Source organism: Tachysurus vachellii, chromosome 2, assembly GCF_030014155.1.
Source record: "Tachysurus vachellii isolate PV-2020 chromosome 2, HZAU_Pvac_v1, whole genome shotgun sequence".
Lineage (NCBI taxonomy): Eukaryota > Metazoa > Chordata > Actinopteri > Siluriformes > Bagridae > Tachysurus > Tachysurus vachellii.
Window position 1 is genome coordinate 16518564 of NC_083461.1, and position 22027 is coordinate 16540590.

General features: G+C 39.4%; 1 protein-coding gene across 1 annotated transcript; it reads right to left on the bottom strand.

Moving 5' to 3' along the window:
- Positions 1 to 1495: 1495 nt before the first annotated feature.
- ubald1a (UBA-like domain containing 1a) lies at positions 1496 to 21930 on the bottom strand. The gene is given in 10 exon segments (XM_060887919.1): positions 1496 to 2292; positions 2445 to 2583; positions 2655 to 2702; positions 2941 to 3102; positions 3749 to 3920; positions 7263 to 7337; positions 13501 to 13693; positions 13695 to 13885; positions 20803 to 20862; positions 21641 to 21930. Coding segments are annotated over 10 exon segments (1257 nt in total). The 5' UTR covers positions 21749 to 21930; the 3' UTR covers positions 1496 to 2183.
- Between the last annotated feature and the right edge of the window lie 97 nt (positions 21931 to 22027).

Sequence of the window (22027 nt, forward strand, 5' to 3'; positions counted from 1 at the left end):
GGATCAATGACTCCATGTTCACCTCAGTTAGAGGCAATAACTGACTGCTGGCTCAACATCGTGTCTGAAGCTAGTAACAATACGTTTGATCCTAATTTGCTTTAAAAATGTGGGTTTGTAGAATTTTTTTTTTTAGAAGCAGGCTGTATGGCACTTTTACCTACAGTGATGAATGTTTCATCATGATTAAACAATCATATTGCATCAGAGCACCTTCACAGATACAGATGTTTTTTAGAAGTGTGATTTTTATCAGCCATTTGAGTTTTAGCTGTTCGATTAGATGCACCTGATCAAAGTGGCACAATGCCAAAGGCTCCTGCATCGTGGCTTCGTACTGTTCAATCCGCACATTGACCAAGTTGTGGCCTCTTCAGTAAAAAAAAATGATGCCAAACATGAGTCTCTTCTTGTAGGTTGTAACTGCAGGCTGTAGATCTGGGAATGGATTAGTGAAGTGTTCGGTATTTCATTGACCCTTTGCCATTTTACTGTTGATGGCCTGATTTTTAGTTCATTGATGCCTAATGTGAAGTTTGGGGCTGATACGGAAGCTTAAAATTATGAAACAATTACCAAAGAGGCCAAATAAATAATGCATAATGCCATTTAATGGAAGTGCTTTCTGAATTGTTTTGGAAACGTATTCAGTGAGTCGACTCAAATAGTAAGTTAGGTAAGCTAAGGAAGTTTGCTTCGAAAGCGTGTCTGTATAAAACTCCAGGAGTCTAGCGTTCCAGTCAGTTCAGCTTTGACATAAGGAGAACAAAGCAATAACTTGGTGTTTAATTTGATATTACAGTACTGTAATGTAGGCAGTATGTGGTAAATCTCAGCACATTACCTTTGGCTATTAGGTTACTGTTTGCATTTATGCTTAGTCTGTGTGATGATCCTAAAGCTCAGCACAGATAATAAAAGTTAGACTCGGTGACTGCGTGCAGAGCACATGAACTAGGCAGCTGGCCGATCAATACTTTTTTCTACACTTTTAAAACAGACAAGTGCAGACACCCAGTTTGTCCTTTTTTTTCCCCCCAGTGGTCTTGTGGAGCCGACCCATTATTCACTGCTTTTTATTTTTGCGCAATCGTTAGTGGTTTTTATTTGACCGTTTGGCTGGTCCCATTTTCTACTGCTGGACTTTATGTTCAAATGTAATACTTTTTATCGACATTGTTAATGTGTAAAGTATCAGTGGTGACTACACTGGGTGATAAACCTGATGACTACCACTTCTCTACATCCTCCAAACGGAGGAGCACTCATCATTTGTATGCCATATGTTTTGCACATTGTGTACATATTGAATGGATGTAATACATATTTTTATACATGTTTAGCGCATCCATGAGCTCTATTTTGTGAATAGTTTTAAGATGAGTATACATATGCTGTTATGTGTCAATTCACTTTGCTGTATTGTGAACATACTGTTGTAGAGAATGTTTCAGAATCTCTTAAATATACCTGAGGAATGAAGTACAAAAAAGGCTTTCTGTGGGTTTTATTTGTTTTATTTAACACGTATCTATTTACAGCTTGGAACAAAAGTGTGAAAGTTTCATATTCTCCAGTATTCACATAAGGAGTTTGGTAGTTTAGGCTAATCCTAATTGTTCTGGATGTGAGGACATGTTTACAGAGATGGTGATGGCTGCATACACAATATATTGGTGTGAATTAATCATTGATTAACCAACCAACATTTGCCTTTCCTGTCATCAATATATCCTGTACAGAATTTGGGTGAGTACACAAAACATACCTTAACATCTGGTATAACACTTGATATACACACACTGTCTATGCTTGGAGGATGTTAGAAGAACCTTTTTATTAATATTACATTGTTCAACCTACTGATCTAATAATACAGTCTCTAGTTAGACGTTCCCACAAAATGAATCAGCAAGTAAAATCTTTTTTATTTTGGATTTTCACAATATTTCAAAACACATCAATAATACTGAGCTATAATATAAATGATAATATATTTCTTGTTTGGAAATGCAATATTCTGTGATATCAAATATGCAACGGTGAATTAATCTCTAGTGTTTATTGTCGATCTGTAGAGTTAAAAAAAAGCTTCAGTGAGTCCACAAGTCCTGCATCATAAAACAGTTTCTCTTTCTTACAGGTCGGTCCTTTTGGAAACAGTTGGAATTCCAGCGGACTGTTTAGATCCGTGGGACGTTTTGGATTTCAGTGTGACAGGAGGGACAATAGTGGCAGGTATCTTTAAAGTAGTTCAGAAAGAAGGGCAACAGACAGCATCCACCTACACAGCTGTAAGTGTTAAGTAAATACAATGAAACACAACTGCTATGTACACCAGCAGTTTTCTAATACAACGTTTACACTGCTGCTGAGAGTTCTGTATAAGTGATCAGCTCAGTAGAAATGACTTTTGTTTAATGTAATGAGACTTAGAGACTCACCCCAGCAATGCAGACAGATAGCAGAGGAGAAAGGAAGTTTTGCCCACTTTGCGTTGAATCTCGGTGGTAACATGCTGCTGGCAGTTGGGACAGTGCACCGTGGCTGGAGAAAAGGACAAGTCCTTCACCTCTACCACCTCTGGGGCAGGAAATCACTGTTAAGTATCCACATTTTACAAGCATTTGACCTGTTAGGTGACACTGCAGTACCTGGTGCAGGTGTAGTGGAGTTCAGCTCTTCCTCAGGTGGGCTCTGGCCTGAAAGGTGAATATTAGAAGTGAATTGTACAACTGCAGCATGTAACAAACATGTCACACATGTTTTTCACCAGCAGTGCAAGCACCCTGAGGACTGGAAAACTGAATTTGTATCTCTACCTGGGCAGTTTATCCTGGTCAGTGTTCAGGATATTTAAATGATAGTTATATATCATATGATTATTTAGGACTAAATACACACAAACTGAACCTTTAAACAGTAGCTGTGGGTACGTACCAGTGGCAAACGAGTCCTCTGTAATTTCTGGAACGGTAGATTGTTTTTCCTGTAAACTCATCCCATTCCTCAGCTCCCCTTCTCTTTCAGACAGGCTCTGTAGCTCTTTTTCTATTTGTGCCAGCTCACACAGTCCTTGGTCCTCTTTCTGGTTGAAATTTCCTAAAAGGAGCAGCATTCATGTGGATCTCAAACACGGCATCAGAGCCGGTCGTCGCAGCCTAATCGTGTTACTATAACCTTGTTTGTGTGATATTTGTTAAACACAAACCTGCTGTTTTATTTCAATTGAAACATTATACAGCTGCATTCGTTCATTCCTTCTTTTTCACAAAGTGCTTAATACTGTTCAGGGTCACATTGGATTTAGAGTCTGTTTTAGGAAGACTAGGAGCGAAGCAGGAATACGCCCCGATGAGCCGCGAGGCTGACACAGATTTCCACAAGCTTACTTATAGCTAAGGGCAATTTAGTATAGTCAATCCATCTACTGGGCCTGAGAGGTTGGAAAAGAAACCCACACAAACTGAATTATGTAAACTTTTAAATACGGTAATGACTTAAACACAAAAGAACAGTAAAGACTATTAAACATGGGTGAGGTTTTTTTTTTTTGCTAGAGGAATCTGGACACACTTTAACCACCGGAACACTTGCAGTGAATGAAATAAGGTCACACAAATAAATGCTACACTTTCGTCTGACACATGTTTAAGGTGTCAAATTTCAAATATTTCATTTGACTCACTCTTCTAAATAGGTTACAGGATTCAGATACATTTGATCATCTCATGCAGATGCAGGTTACCTTCACTGAAATTGTTTTTTTTCAGGAACTCCTGCAGCCCCAGGAGGAGAGCACGCCGAGCCTGGAGCTGCTGTTTTCTAGTCATGATGTACCACATCTCCGTGGAGTCCATCTCCATTTGGTCCTCCTCATGTACCACAAGCGTCATCATTCTTCTTGCTTCACTGTCAGACTAAATCCTGAAACGATCATCTCACATATTTGTAATATTTATCACGAAGCCTTGCTGAAGAGTCTTGATCATCTGAACCGAAGGTTAACTGTTAGACCTGTCCCAGTGATGGCTTATTCAGATGGTTTCTGTGTAACTTGTAACCCAGATCAATCATGCAAATGAATGGAGATCAATTTGTTTTTTTCTGTGCCTCACTAACTTTCCATTTATTACACTGAACAGCCTGCTTTAAATATATTACCCACAGAGTTGCTTTATTGGTAGTGTGAAAACATAAACAGCAAATAATAAACAGAAGCTTTACCAGATGATGGCAACGGCGAGTCGCTCCAGTCTAAGCTTGTGTGTTAACATCATACATGCACCTATATACCCCTCCAGCTAACTCCCCTTACTGCTCAGCATTTTAATAACAAATTTTTTTTCACTATTTCATGTTGATGGTCTGAGGTGATACTGTATCTGACTGCTTACTGGATGAAGTCAGTTATTTCCATTTTCCTCAATTGACTTCCTGATTTTGTAATATTCCTGTGGTTAACAGGTATGAAACACTGCATCCCGTCACATAATGTAACACAAATTACAAGAAGGTTTGTGTTCACAATTGTTTGTGTTTGTTGTGATCTGTAATGATGCTAAAATGAGGTGAAGTACATGCACCCTGTTCATTTGAATGTATTTCCATAGTCAAATTGAGTACATGGAATGGGAAAGATGAGTAGAGCTACCCGAAAGAGGAGGGGACTGATACTCTCAACTGTCTATAGAAGAATTTCATTTGTGTAAAAAAAAAAGAAGTATCATCAAGTATCGTTTGTAGAAGTATCAAAGAATGTTTTTCTAGATATTTTTGTAAATCCAAAGACTTTGAGTTTTGCTTAACTATTCTCACACCAGTTATAAGTATAGATCATTATTTACATCATTAAAGGTTATTTAGACATCATATAATGTATTTTATTTCTTGACCCAATCATTGTGACGCCTTTTTTAATTAAAGTATTTTAAAACACAATTCAAATGGTTGTAAAATCACATCTATGAGTTTCAGTGAAATTCAGGAAGAATCGTGGACAAGAGGAGCCTCTTTCCCCTGGCGGATTATTAGTTTTGTCTGTAACCTTTTGTTACCTTTGTTTCATGTTGAAGAGATATTTATTTCCTTGTTCTATTTACGTGTCAGAGCATGCAAAATTTAGTAAAATGTTTTTTTTTTTGTTGTTTTTTTCCTGCTATAGAGTTTGTCATGTATATGCAAGTTCAGAATCAGGTTTATTGGCCAAATGTGTTGACAGACAAGGAATTTCGTTCCAGATGTTTGTGTCTCTCAAAAGTACAGACATATATAACACTATACTATACATTTAGCTTGAACTGTACAAAGACAAGACAGACGATGTGAGACAATACAGACAGTACGAGTATTAAATATGAATATAGAATATATGACAGAGCAGTTATGTACATAAAGTGTGGGAAGTACATAAAGTGTGGGAAGTGCATGAAGTGCAAATAAAAGTATTGTGCAATATTATGCTTTTTGTACACTATGCAGTAGCAGTGTGTGTAACATACTGATGATGTGATGAAGTTCAATTCAAATTAAAATTAAACAAAAATTCTGACAATGAAATAAGACCAAGTCTAAGACTTCAGTACTACGTTCCTAGCCCTGGACCCTAGAGGTCAGTGTTGTTCAGGGAGGTGAGTGTGTGGATTAGGAGAGCAGCACGTGGTCAGGCTGTGCTGGAATACTGCACTCCCTGAACACTGAAATATTAACCAGCATCTCTCTTTCACACACACACACACAGAGCTTTTTAAAATGCCTTGTGTAAGTGTGCGGTTAGTGGAACTGCATGAGATATTTCAGTGATTGAAATAAAATATTCCATGCTGAAAAATCCAGCTTGGTCACAAATCGTTATAAACGCCAATGGAAGCTGGTATGTTATTGATAAAGCTGAAAAACTTGACAATAAATGTTAGAGAATATATCAGTCACCATGTTGAAGTGTACAGTGCACCATTGGCACCAGTCATTCAGATTGAACTCATGTAGATGTAATTATCAGCTAGTAAAGATGGTCTATAGCTCAGTCTGTGTTTGGTCAGACGTAAGCAGGAACGTATATACTGTGTGTGTGTGTGTGTGAATGAAAACATTGAGAGCTACTTCCTGTTGCAGTGGGAGCAGCTGGATGTTCACTATGAGTAATGGGAGGGGAAAGAAAAGCCTGACGCATACAAGCCAGAAATGTGTCTACCTCTCCTTCAGTTATGACTCTGTTTCGAAACTACTATTGCTGCCTGATAACCAGAACTTTATCTGAACAAAAACATGCTAGCAGAAAAGGAGACAGTTCAAATAAATAGAAAAAGAATTAAAGTGAGTAGAAGTATTAAGGTTAAACCAAGGAGTCAAAATATACCCTTGTGCTGTTTTTAGTGTCTGTCTTTTTAAACCATCCCCCTCCTTTGTCTCTGAGCTTGTGTACACACACACACACACACACACACACACACACACACACACACACACACAACTTCTCTTTTCTCCACAGTAGATGCATGTGCCAAAAGTGACCCTAGGTGGTGATGTCACAATGGGCGGGTCTTAGTCAGCCTGGGAGATTTGCACTGTCCAATCAGCATCAGCAGATTACAGTGGAACTGTCTGAGGAACATATAGGACGTGGACAGAAAGAGTGGGAAAAAATAGTATTATAATTTACATTTAAAAAGTATAGTTAATGTCAACATCTTGAGGAATCCATAAAAAATCTACTCAAGTTCAAAGTAAAGAAAGTTTCAAAAATGAACTGCTTTTAACAATTTGACATGAGAAAAGTTATTAAAATGTTTTTATGTGAAAAGTATATTTTAAATATTTTACACTTTTGTTTGAAAATATCAAGTTTGCCATTAGCTTCAATTTGACCTTCTGCCTATCTAAATCTGTTAGTTACTGGAAGCTGCATTAGCAAAGAAAACAGGCTAATTTGTTTACATATAGTTAATCAGAGCTGATAAACAAATTGACATGACGACATGATAATCTGAATAATCCAGACTAAGGCTCTTTGATAGCCAGACGTTTATTTTCTTTAAAGGTAGCTAAATATACATACCGGCATTTGACATAATAATTGTTTGGTATAGTAATGAAGTATAAATGCCAATGTTTTCCACCTTGGTGTTTAGAGTGTGGTATAGAATTACGCTTATTAAGTTATTAAGAGGTAGGTATTGTTGTATGTTTGTTTACCTGTGTCTGTGTGGTGTGTTTACTTTTAGCAATATGTTCTCCTTCCTTAGCAATATATTGTCCCTCACCTCAAGCCTGAACTTAAGGATCATTGGGGTGAGGTGGTGTGGCGTGGGGTGGGGTGGGCTGGCGTGGGGTGGGGGCTACATCCGGAAAAAAGTACCTTTTTAAAAATAACTGCTTTCATTATGTATCTTTCACAAAGCAACATGAATAGTGAATCTTTTAAAGCACATAAATGAACCTTATGGACCACTATTTTCATTTTTAAGTTGAACATAAAGTGGTACTTTTTTCTAAGCATTATATTTTGTATAATTATGTTTAATTTAAACCATCAAGTAAAACATGAGTAACGTGGATTACACAGGCTTCAGAATCTCTCTGCAAAGAGGAGGGTTTTAGTATTTTAGTGGGGACCAGATTTCCACAGGCACAGGACTATTATAGTTTTGACCTTGTATGGACTTACAGTTTTTATTTAAGACAAACAAACATATGAACTCAGGGTTATTCCAATACAAGGTCCTCACAAGGATAGGAAGACAAGTGTGTGTGTATGTGTGTGTGTGTGTGTGTGTGTGTGTGTGTTGCGTGCAGCTGTGCTGGTTTGTCTGTGATGTAGTAGATTGTGATCTGAAGGGAGGAGCAGGGACTGTGCTTTGGGAGGAAAGGAAAGGACCAATCAGATCCTACTGTATGTCTATATGCAGACGTAAGCAAAGGATGACATACTGCTCTTTGCCTTACACTGTCAGACAGTCTCTCCCTTGCATACAGTCTCTTCTTGCCTGGTTCAGTACAGACAACCCCAAATTTAAAACATGTTCGGATGGCTGGCACAGAGAAGATCCATAGATACAAACTCCAGTCCTGAAAGGCCAACATCCATTTGAGCGATTTTATGAAAGCTTCTGATGCATTAAAAGATGTGTGATTGCAGAAGGAGGTCCTGGATGCTGGATCCTGAATTCTGGATCTGTTTGTCCAACAGTGGATTACTGCAGTGTCTAATGATTTTTTAATTTAATTAACTAATTAGAATTGAGAGTGATATTGCTGAGCCTGCTAAACTTGGCTAATTGGAAAACGGTAGATGTCAGTTTATATCTGGCTCTGTTCATGTTTTATAATTAGTCTAGTGTTTATATTTATCCTGTTCAGTGTTTTTTATTGGCCTTCAGTCACCAGATCTGATTCCGGTAGAACACCTTTGGGATGTGATAGAACATGAGATTCAAAGCATGAAAGTGCACCTGAAAAAACCTGCAGGAATTTCAATCAACATGGAGCAGAATCTACACTGGAATTCATGCCAGAAAGAATTGAGACTGTGTTGAGAGCAAAGGGAAACTCGACCTATTTGTAGTATATAGGTTAAAGTGCTCAATGAGTGTATTTTGTCAGTTGACATTCTTTATGTATTTACAGGAAGATCTATAGGCACTGGGGGATCTACAGGCCGAACGTGCACAATGGCACCATGAACATGATAAGAAACTGTGCCTGTGTTTCTATCTGCTGGTTCTGTTGATCCCACACTGACTCCAGTTTTTCAGCCAAAAGTATCTGTTTACCTGTAGAACTGGAGTGCAATGGGAGACAGGATTGTTATAGGATAAAGGCTAGTGTTTCTTTAGTATTAAGAGTCTACAGCTTAAACCAGCTCATTTATAATCTACACTCTCTCCCTCTGCCTCTCATATGACAGAGCAGAGTGATTATAGCACACACTGAATCTTTCACTTCCTGCTGACTCACAGCCATTCATTCAGTTGCTGCTTCACTCAGTACGGTTTGACATCAGGTACCGTCACGCGCTCGCACAGTGTTTCTGATTCATCCTAGAATTACTTCCCCTCTTCAAGGTCACGTTCATTATGATATGCAGCACAGCCTTAATTTTCTTTTACACAAACACACACGCGCTATCACAGGAACAGTGAACAGAGACTCGTACTTGGCCTTGTCCCCCTGGCAACGTGGAGTGAGGTGCCCATACTGTAGAGTCATCCCACAGCCAAAGAGGAAGTAAAAGGATGAGTGGCTGAGTGGTTGACTGCTTACATAACAACACTGCATTAAAACACTAGGGGTGGGAATCTCTACGGCCATCGAGTCACAATGCGATTATGAATCGAGGGCAGCCTGGTGGTGTGCGGGTTGAGTTGCTACCAGATCCCTGGTTCAATCCTGAGCTCAGTTTACTGGATGTGTGGAGCTTCACATTCACCTCGTGTCTAGGTGGGTTTCCTCCCACCGCACAAAAACATGCTAGTAGGTCATTTAGTAATTAGGTTTAAGCTAACACTTGCTTCTGTATAATCTTATGCCAGAAGATGTTATGGTTAAATATGAATTTCTATTTTTGCATTCAAATGGAGAAAAGGCAAATCTGTAAGATCTGTAAGAAAGTCTTCTAGTTGCATAATGTTCAGACTTCTGAAACAGGTTTAATTACAGAATTAGTGCAGGAACAAAAGCATGTTAAAACCTGCATGTCATTTCTAGGCACATTTTATAGGCACATATTATTTTTATAATTAAATATAAAATAACAGAGTATGTCCTAAAAGTGATATACAGTGAATTCAGAGTCAGGTTTTTTTTTTTTTTGCAAATGGATCAATGTGGGGATCACATCAATGTGGGGATCAATGTGTAATGTACAAGTTTTCTGTTAGAAGATAAGTGGAAGGATTCTTCGCCAATGAATTCAATTCATTGGAATGTCTGGATGCTGTGTAGCTACTTCTGTGGAAGAGGGTTGAACTTGATGCCTGAGAAATATAAAGTCGAGTTAAATAACAGGTTGAGGTTTGATTTAATTTACCCATCATAAAGGTTATCAAAACCTCATATTGCAGCATGATTGTATTTTACTATTCTAACGTATATAATGATACTAATTTAAGACTTAAACTAATATTTGTGGCAGTATATGCTCAATATGGCCAAAAGTGTGCACATCCCTTCTCAATATTGAATTCAGGTGTAAGTGTTTCAGCCACAGCTTGTTAACAGGTACATAACATCAAGCACACAGTCATCTTAACAGTGGCAGTAGAAATGTTGCACTGTAAGAGTTCCAGTGTTCCTGTGATAGGCTCCTCCACAATGACTAGTAAAAAGTGTTTACTGAAGATTTTCTTTCAATTTCTCCTTTGCTACATCAACCCCAGCCGACTGTAAGTGCTATTATGGTGAAATGGAAGTGTCCAGGAGCAGCAACAGCTCCGCCACACCGATAAGCGGAGTAGACCTTACACACTCACAGAGCGGAGCTAAAAGCACGTTACACGTAAACTTAAACTACCCTCTGTTGTGTCACAAACTACCTCTGGAAGCAAGATCAGCACAAGACCTGTGTGTTGGGACCTTTATTAAATTTATGGGTTTCCACGTCTGAGCAGCTTCACACAAGCCTAAGATCAATATGCTCAATGGAAGGCGTTGGCTGGAGTGGTGTAAAGACCACCTCTTCTGGATTCTGGAGCAATGGAAACATGTACTTTAGAGTCATAAATCACTGACATCCATGAATCTGGGAGTCTAATCAGTGAAGCTGGGATTGGCGGATGCCAGGAGAGAGAACACTGCCTACAGGAATGCATAATGCCAGTAGTGAATATTTGTGATAATTATCTGGGGCTGTTTTTCAGGGTTTGGACAAGACCCCTTAGTTCCAGTGATGGGTTATGTTAATGCTACAGCGTACAAAAACATTTTATTTTACAAAATTGTATGCTTCCTGCATTGTGGCACCAGTTTGAGTAAGACCCTGTCCTGTTCCAGCATAACAGTGTTAATGTGCACATTGTGACGTCCATTAAGAAATGGTCTTGACAGTCTGATGTGCTGGAACTGGACCTCAACCCTATAACAGAGCCAGGTCTTCTCATCCACAGCAGTTGACTGAATGGGCACAAATTCCCTTAAACACATTTCAAAATCTGGTAAGAAGCCCTTCCAGATTAGTGGAGGCTCATCAAATCCATCTTAATGCCCATAGTTTTGAGCAGGATGTCCAACAAGATCGTCAGAATGATAGTCAGATGTACACATACTTTGGGACACATTGTGTAAAAGTGAGATAATAAATATACAGAGGAGGCTGGCCAGGCAGGAATGTTGCAGAAGGTGTGTATGTGTGTGTGTGTGTGTGTGTGTGTGTGTGTGTGTGTGTGTTGCAGAAAGGTGTTTCGGTTGAATGCCCTGGCCAGAGTTCTCCTCGCATAGACGCGCCTGTTCACGCAGCCAGGTGGAACAACACTTATCAACTTGGCACCATCCAGGTTTCTAAGTCATGCCCTTAGAAAACAAACACAGCAACACACAGTACACTCAGCACTGACTACAGAGGTGTGGACGGAGGCATGCAGCGGCTCAGTAAATCAAAGACTCTCTCTGTCGGTGTGTGTGCTGAAAGAGTGAAGTGAGGACACCCAGGGTGAGAACTCACTGACCCCTGCACTGACCATCTCAGATCACCCAGTGTAGGCGTCTGTGTGTAGCTTTCTGTAGAAACATCTGTATTTAATGTTTGCTCATATTTAACTCTCATTCGAAGGGATCCAGGGCTGTGAAAAACTTTATTTATAAGCATGGCTCCTCATGTTGGCCTAAAACATTAAAGCTTCGGTAGACTTTAGCAGACCGTATATGTGCAGAGATACATGCATTCAGAAGCCAGTGTTGCTTTGCATATGAGTCTGACTCTTTTTACATGACTTGCATGATTTGTAATCTTGCAGTTTTCTACCCGGTAACTACACTTTGAGCCAAGAGACAAAAGGTTACTCCAATGTGCCTAAAGATTAACATGAAGGGATCCAAAAAACATATGACATACAATATTTATTTAGGAACACAAACAATGATAAGTTAATTATCAGGTAGTCCACAAATATTGTGGGAATGGTATCAATACAGTCATAAAGGGGAAAACATACATGAAAATCCATTTAGGAACATGTGATCCCAAAAGACAATTTTGATTAGAAAACTGGTGAAAAAAAAAAAAAAAGTAAAATAATCCCAAGCACAAATTTAAAATGGGTTATTGACAGTAAGTTCATGATGGTTATTTCATTTTTTTTCTAAGAAAAACAATCAAATCAACATTAAAAAAATGCATTTTTAAATTCTTTTTTAAATAAACAGACTGTAGAAACGTGGATGAGTCCTACCCTGAACTTGAACTGAGACCTTTGTCCAATGCCCCTCTTACACCCTCTCCTCTCTGATGAAGCCAGAGGAGGGAATGAGAGATGAGTCTCAAAAAAATCATTTTGCAAAACAAAGGAGATCATGTAGAATTCCCCAAAAAAGCAAGAAACTACAAAATATGATATATATTTATATATGAAGACATCATGCAAAGTGGCAAGTCGGCTTACAAACATGTCATAGTAGTCTGGTTGTATGTAGTTTTAATCAGTTTAAGTTTGAGCCCCTTCCCAGCTAAGAAACAGTCTGATCCATGCCATCACCTGAAAAAAGCTTTCAATAAAATATTCAACCATGATTTCAAAAGAGCTGTTGGTCGTTGCAGGGGACAAAAAAGAGTCCAGATGATTCTAACAAGCCTAAAACCTTTTGAGAACATCACTGCGTTACTGCATTAGGAAGAGAAGCAGGGCTGATACCCTATGTAAAATCCGGCTTTTTAAAAAAACATTATCATTCAACTAGTGTGATTCCCTGATTGGCTGAGGAAAGTCAGGTGACCAGTGAGGTAAGCAGAGTCCAGAGTCCCAGTATTGACGGTAGAAAGGAAACTGTCCTATCGACTTGCTGTTGCTTGTGTGTGAGCCCCACACACTCTGAACACATGAACGCTTGTGATGAATACTATTCAATAAAAAAAATGCAATAACAGCTCCACTCCTCATGCAATGTCAATTTGTGTAATGTTTCGAGTACAGAAAGGACACCAGATGAAAGCTTTGAAAAGAAAATGTGACAAAAGTTGCTGCCTTAGAGTACATATACGTCCATCTTTCAGAAAATACCAGAAATAATCCTTGGACATGATCATAGTCCCATTCGTATTCATCTAATTTTAATGAAAAAAAAAAAACAAAACTAGGAAAATTCAGTTGCTTCTTAGTAATACAATGTGCGTCTCTTTTTTTTTTCTTATTATCTTTGCATTGGCTGTTCTCTACTTCACCCCTCCCTTAATTGTCCATGATGCTTGGTGGATTCTTGCTTGTATCACTTTATCCTTCTCACCTCTTCTTAAGGTGAGAGGAGAAAGCGAGTTCCCCTTGTCCCACCCCTCCCTCCTCCCTATAATCGTACCCCCACCTTTCGCCTCACTCCTCTTTTTTCTACCACCCCAGTGAGAGTGGGGAGAGGGGCCGTGTAGTCCTACTCCTCATCTCTCGGCCTCCATGGCCACGCTGGCCTTCTGTTCAGCGGCTGCTTGCTGGTTGACGGTGGACGGCCAGCCCGGGGGAGGGTGGGCCTGTGTGCCAGGAGGGCCCTGAGTCCATAATCCCTGCTGGCTGGCCACGGGTGGAGTCATGCCCCAGCTGACCGGGGGTGGAGGGGGAGAGGTGGCCATAGACCCCATACTGGGGCTGCTGCTGCTGCTGAAGCTTTCTGATGCCTTGAGGCGGGAGAACATGGTGAGAGCATCAGGGAAGTTAGGTGGAGTCGCCGGCGTGTTTGCTGGTGTACACATCTGGAGGGTCAAACACACAAGGAATTAGACACCACAGACCAATCAATATGTCATCAACAGGACAAAAAACAAGTGACATTGACCGAGCTGAGAGTACAAAGCAACACCAACGCTGTCCCTGAAGAGCTTTCCAACATTCCTTCCCTTTTCCATACAGTTCCCTCTGTTTGTTAACGATACTACTTCCTGTTTCTGATCTTTGTGCCGTCACTGTGCACTCTGTATCCCCAAAACACACGCACACACACTTCTGCCCTGCTTTGACCTCATGCAAGGTCTCCATTGTCCTCTTTGTACTAGACTGCTTTTTTTGAGCACAGAACCCTCCCATACAGAGGTACACACCAGCCCTCCTGGGAGTGCGTTACGCTGCAGAACATCACTATCTTCAAAACACTGTTATCATCCGGTCACTGTGAACGTCTGCTGTGCTGTTTATCAGTATCGATGTGCACACAAACAATCTAGTTGCTCTCCTCACGTTCTCTCCAGACATAAACAGAACAAGGAACCAAAGAGACACGTTGTGTGATGCAGCACTTTTGTGCACAAGTGTTCCTGTGCTGCTTAAGGGTGTTTGTAACCGTGCCTCATATACACTTCCTGGTGTCCCCTTCCGCAGGCCATGGATAGCTATGTGAAATGTCTCCAGATTATCTTACTGCTGACGCCACATTTGCCCAGCTCACAGCCAGGATCCTCTGCTCTGTTCTATCAGCAATCTCGATTCCCTTTGTCTGTAGCGCTTATCGACCCATCTGAAAGAGTATCGCTGTAAAATGGCCACAACTGCCCCTTTATCAACGGTCAAAAGTCTCAAATGATCTGCATTCTCTATCACGGCTGTCAATTTGCTGGAGAGGCAGGAATTCATGAAACTGGGGAAAAATGCTAAAATAATGAGTAAAGCTAAAAACACTACTGACAGGACAAGACTGTATCATATGAGAAGTGCTGATATAGTAACATATTGTATTTGTTACTGCAGCCGCACAGAGGTGAAGGTCGACGGCTTCGTACAAACAGCCTTTAAAGCAAAACACGAGCATCTGTGGAACCTCCATTATTCTAATAGCACGACAAACTGCTGTTCACAAGTGCAGTGTACATAAACATGTAGCAACCCACAGCTGGGTTGCTATGGAAATATTTTGCTTGCGAGCACAGATGCCTTGCCAAGAAATGAGGTTGAATTAAGACAAATCATTCTGCTTTATTAATCATATCTGGAAACATGAATCCGATTTTTTGCGAGGAAGAATTCAAAAGTCCATCTCCCCTCATCTCTGCCTCTTCTGCCATACCCAAACAACCCCCTGAGCGGTTTTAGTGCCACACTGCAAGCTCTGAGTGGACGTTTGAAAGTGTAAACAAATGCTGTATTATTACGTCAGTGGGGTTGGGATGTTACAGCTGGAGGCAACACTTTACACTGCTTCCAAAACCAAAAGGGGAAAACTCTCAACATTTTCGGCGTAGACAAGTAAAAGCAGCTGTGTGGGATCAGAGCTTTCACCTTCCCTTCGCTGGAAACTCTCATGTCCAAACTTGCACAGAGATGAGAATTCCACAGACATCCCAGCAACACACTCATCACTGTTTCCTTTTACAATTCCACTAGTGAGCGCTACATGAGTGCTTGACTCCATAAAGAAGGGTTGCTGGGATTTATAGCCTTCACACATTTTTTGAAAATATCTTCCTCTCCCTCTCTGTTATTGTTCATTCTCAGTAACAACAAAGAGCAAGAGGACGGCTTTCAGATTCCTTCAGAACTCAGAATCACTGATTATGTTCAGTGTTGGTGCTGCCCCTTTTCTCTGTCTCTCTCTCTCTCTTTTCATGCCCGAGAGATAGGTAGCGTATGGAGTGTAAATACCACAGAAGCCTTGCAGTTAATATAATGATGAAGTTCATAGTAGAATAATTAATGGTGCACTGCAGCATTCCATCACAAGACAACAGACTCAAGTCCTAAAGCACAAATAAAGGCTACTGAGCTGCAGTTCTGTTCGAGGGAACGGTGTGTATGTCAGTCAGTGTGAAGCCGATAAGAACACAGTGCAGAGAGACCAGAATAGCGCAGTGAAGTCACGAGAAGATGTCTCAGATCTACTAATTCATTACTCTTGCCTGCAAAATAACCACTTGCTTACATAAAAAGTAGTAATTTAAAAAATATTCACGTGTGTGTATGTGCTTGCATACATGTGGATAAATGATATGTTGGTGCAGTGTTTGATTATTAACCTGGCTGTTGACACACTACATAGAAGGATTTCAGAACAAAACAAAAGGCAGTTATTGTCTCGGTGTACTGCTTTATTGTTCTAAATACATGGCTGAAAGTATAATCATGCACTGCTCATGTCTGAAGGAGGAACATGATGTTATTAGGAAACGCTAACTGGGGCATTAGTGAGCCATGAGAAGCCATCATTGTGCAATGATCAGGAAAAGAAGGTTGGAAAATCCCCAAGGTTAAAGCAAAGAACAGACATGAGCAAGGGCCACATGCGCTGCAGACTGAACTGAGATGGAATGGCTGATTTTATGTCTAATATGGAATGATACACACACATCATTGTAAGAAGCCTATAAAAAGAAAACTCTGCTTGAGGTCACAAGCATGCGGCAGACGTGTGCGGTGTACTTGTGTGTGTGCGTGTGTATGTACGTGTTCGCACATCTGCTCTTCACACACTCAGCCAGCTGAACAATCCACCAAACTCCAGTGTTCCAGGAAGCGGTGCTACTACAAATCCATACACGATCCTAAAACACACTCATGGGCTATAATAAGGCCATTTAAACCTCAAAAGATATGGATTTAACTTTTAAAATGATCCAAAACTTGTGTTTGAGTGAAACGTCTACCATCCACTTTATTAGAAACACCAGCAGATACAGGGCCAGGGCATCAGGTACACTTCACATCAAACAGCTGAATGGGGAATATGAGCTTAGAGACTTTGATCATGGTACCATATGGACTGGTGTCATTATTTCACAAACTGCTGATCTCTTGAGATTCACACACACACACACACACACACACACACACACACACACACTATAGGTTACACGAAATGGTGCGAAAGAAATCATCATCTTAAAGGGAATGTGCTACATCTGCACAAGACCACATCGGTTTCAATTCCTCAGGCAAGGACGGGTTTCTGAGGCTACAGTGAATTCAGGTTCTGGACACGGCAAAAAGCCCATCCTGAAGTTTGTGAACATTTACTTAAGTTCTTGACTTGTCTCTGTAATATATTATGCAGTGTCACATAATAATAATTATATTCATAATTCTGCTACCTTTTTATTTTTGTTGACAATTTGCCTTTTTTTGTTTAACACGGTGCTTCCTTTTCGCTGGGATTTTAACTATCATAATACACAATTTTTTGAAAATGTCTGAAAAGTTCTCTAATCTAATGTATATATAATATCAGCCACTGCTACAAGCTGTAATAATGACATCATCTTAGACTAATGCATCTCACATCTCACTCTAGCTGTTTCACTTCCCCAATTCTCAGCCTGAAAGAGGCCAAGCATCCAATCTACTCTCTCCCATTCATTAATAAATGAGCATATCTGTGGTTAAGATGCCAATTCAAATCTCGGCTCCACGTCATTCTTTGGCCTTTGTGTATTCTGAACATTACATTATCCTGCCTGTTTGTGATTGCTGCTCCTAAAAGCTCCATCTCTTCCTTAGTCACACCCAGAAATCAACCGCATGGTTAAAGTTACCAGAACTCTCACACCCACTTTGACACTCCCAATGTTATGACTCAGCTTGCTTGGAACAGAGTTTGTTAACCCATGTGTTTGTTGTTTTAGTGTTTTTTTTTTTAAATATACTTAATTGTCTTTGTTAGCTTTACTGCAATCTGACATGGTTCATGTGGGAAACTTTATAGGAAACCTCAACGGGAGTTAAAAACAATAACTTTCATTTTCTTTCTGCAATGCAAATGAAATTTCTTGAATATGCTTTTATACATTTAACATTTGTACTAAATCATCAATATTTACTACTATATGATGTAATTGATACATTATTACTAGAGGAAATATATATGTATACGTCCACTTTATTAGTATGTTACATCAAATCGTGGGTAAACAGCAAAAACTCATAATTAACTGTACACATGACTTCGTTTTAAAGGACTATTAATAACATAACTATGCAGTCACAATCATGTTCATTATATTTCAGTATCATTAGATTTTTCGAGGACAGTTTTTCAGTACACGTCTCCAGACCACTTCATAAAAAAGACTCATCGTTTCTTGTTTAGCTTGAAAGAACCTCTTCTTACGGCCACAGGCTTACTTCCTGTTTGAGGCAGTGTGTGTGTGAGGAAGAGGGAGTGTGTTGTGACTTGACCACGGTTTATTTGTGTGTCTGCAGTATGTACTGATCAAATGCTGTTATGCACTGCGATTTCATAAGAAATGAATTTAAGTTTTAATTGTTTTACAATTATAATAATAATACATTGGATTATAATAAGTAAATCCTGGTTTCTGGGTTTTGGCACAAGTCAGCCTGATTTTTAGCTTTGGTTTGAAGCCCAGGCCACTCTTAATTTCAGTTCCGCTTTCAGCCATAACATTTCATTTTGATTCATGAATAATATAAATCTACAATGACTGGTTGACTGATTATCTTATGCTTAACATTAAAATACAATGACTAAGGTATTAAGCTTGGGTATACAAATTCTCTTATTTTTTACACACATGAATGATCTCATTATCTGATCATAAAAAACTGAGCTTTAAAAACATATCCGCTTAAGATGAACACCAGCAGCCATTTTGTATAACAATTTCTGTCTGAATGACTATTCCTCAGTCCCAGAGGCGACAGAAAGATTAACAATAACACGCTAAGGGAATCTAAATCACTTATATATATATATATATTATTGTAATATACACAAATATGTTATTTCCAAAATGTCACCACTTGAAGTACACTAGAATACATAGTTTTACGCATAGTTGTGCGTAAAAGTAAGAATTTACTACACTTGCTTTAAGACACAAAAGTAACAGTCAACATTTTTACAAATACAGTGCAAACGTCTATGTCAAAGAACACATCAAATATTTACTGTATTGCATATTCTGTCTTTTGTCCTTAAGGCCAAAGGGACATCAGAACACCTCAGTTCTGTCAATCAGAATAAGTGTGTCAGGTTGTGGAAATTCCGGAGCAAAGTGGATTAGGGAAATAGAGTTTAAACCGGTGGTCATAAGCTGGATGGGAACGATGTAATACAAATGCATGGAAGGCTTTAATAGCTAAGAGAAGTCACATACACATATCTTACAATTCCTTCAAAACAACCACAAAGACGATCAGCATAAGAAGTAAACAAATTATTTTTTATTCAAACATACTGTTATTACCACTAATCAGAAGCCCTACATCCTTTCCTTATGCTGTGAGGAGTTGTTTAGTAAACATGAGCACTGTATAACATACTAGTATCTGTTCACAAGGAACAAAAGTACGCAGGATATCTGAACACTGCACTGGTGACCAAATGAAACCATAATTACATGAGTTAAAAAACTATTTGTTCTGCTATTTGTACAGAGATGTTTTAGTATTTTATATTTAGTATTCTAGTTTTGTTTATGGCTAACGTACAATTCAGTTCAATTCATCTGCAGTTAAGGTTTGAGATATATATACTGTATATATATAAAGTTTTGAGCTTCAACAACAATTTGATTGTTTTCAATTAAGCAAAGAGCAGAAAATGGTCAGTTCATGTTTAACACAATACCGGAAGCAGTTTGACGCAACGGCCACTTACAAAAGGAGCCAGTATGTAAAACAGCTCTGTTGTGTGTGTGTGTGTGCACGTGTGTGTGTATGAGGTGTGTGAGTGTGTGTATGTGCATGTGTGTGAGTGTGTGCGTATGTGTGAGTGTGTCAGATAGAGAGAGCGAGAGAGTCAGATAGAGAGAGAGAAAGAGTGAGAAAGAGAGAGAAACAGATAGCGAGAAAGAGAGAGAGAGAGAGAGAGAGAGAGAAACAGACAGATAGAGAGAGAGAGACAAATATATAGATAGAGAGAGAGAAACAGACAGAGAGTGAGAGATAGCGAGAGAGAGAGAGAGAGAGAGAGAGAGAGAGAGAGAGAGAGAGAGAGAGAGAGAGAGAGAGAGAAACAGACAGAGAGAGAGTGAGAGAGAGAGAGAGAGAGAGAGAGAGAGAGAGAGAGAGAGAGAGAGAGACAAATATATAGATAGAGAGAGAAACAGACAGAGAGAGAGTGAGAGATAGCGAGAGAGAGAGAGAGAGAGAGAGAGAGAGAGAGAGAGAGAGAGAGAGAGAGAGAGAAACAGACAGAGAGAGAGAGAGAGAGAGAGAGAGAGAGAGAGAGAGAGAGAGAGAGAGAGCGCAACCATGATGCGGTAAATGAACGTATTGCCGGAAATCTGACCCTCTACAGTAAACGTAAACAATGCTATTACAATGTAAACTGGAGATTTACACAGACACATTAAATGTGTTAACGTTAAGTTATTTAACACCACACACAGCTGTAACTCCGAGCTCATCTCTGCCATTATTATTGCTGTCTGTTCGAATATAAGAGATATAAAAGCGGCTGTGTTCAGCGCAAAGCCGAGCGTGTGGTGGACTGTGTTTATTTCTGGAAGCTCTGTGTCTCCGCAACATGGCCGACACACACACACACACACACACACAACCTACATTGTTATTGTTAGCTCGCTATGCCGCTTTCTCCTCTGGAGACCCAACACATGGACACCTTGCTAAAATAACACGTCATATTCTGAACATTTACAACAAAAACAAGGTCCACGGAAGAAATCTAACAATGTAACACGACTGAGTGAATTTTATTACTTACCATCTGATGATGATGACCGTATGGGATATTAGTCTCTTGAAAAAAGGCACTGAGGGCTGTCTGTAACGAGAGGACACGATTTAACACGTCTGTCTGTCTGTCTGCCAATAACAATTATAGATTTATTATAGATGGCAATGCCACACAGCACCATGGACTATATAATAATAATAATAATAATAATAATAATAATAATAATAATAATGCAACTAATTATAACAATAATAATAACAACACTACTACTAATAATAAGAATAATAACAAAAATAGTAATAATAATAATAATAATAATACTAACAACAACAACAAAACAACAATACTACTACTACTACTACTACTACTGCTAATAATAACAATAATACTAACAATAATGATAACAACAACAATAACAATAATAATACTCAGTGATTAAGGCACGGTTTGTTTGCAAGCATGTAATCATTAAATGGGTCCATATCCATTGCATAATGCCACAGTGATCATGAACAGTGAGCCACGAGGAGATTGTGTTTAATCTGTAGTAAAACATATATATATATATATATATATATAAATATAAAGGGATCGTATCCACTACACTATATACCCCATTTCTTTAGTTATATACACAATCACATACTTATACAGGCATAAAAACTGTGCGGGAGAAGAAAAAACCCAAAACAAACAAAGCCAAAACAAATGTGTACGTCCAAAGCGACAGTTTATTAACCTGTCTGTGTTTACACACCTGTAAATAAAATAAAAAGTGTGTATGGTGAGAATGCGACACGAGCACGAGCGCGGAAGCCGTCGCCACATAAGCACACATAATAAACAATGTCGTTAGCGTCGTTACCTCAAACTGCCAGTGTGCCGCTTGCAGAAGCTGTTTGGCCTGATCTGCGGCGCATCCAGCTGTCAGGACGAACTGGTTTATCATCACTTGATGTTTTAGTTCATCCATGTTCGCCGGAGTGTATTTCCGAGCCGCGGACGGTAGTGTTTGGTCTGGGATTCAATTCTTCCGATTATATTTCTCCCCTTTCCTTTCTCAGTCGTCCACCATTACAGCCGGCTGAGCAAACACAAATATTTACTGTAGGAGCGAAGGGGTAAGCGCCTCCCTCTGACTGACAGCCCGGGCAGCCAATCGGAATCGAGTTAAAAAGGTTGGGAATTGTAGGCGAATGTAATCCCGTTTGTGCGTTTCATCGTCGTCGAAACGGAATAACGCAGAATTAAT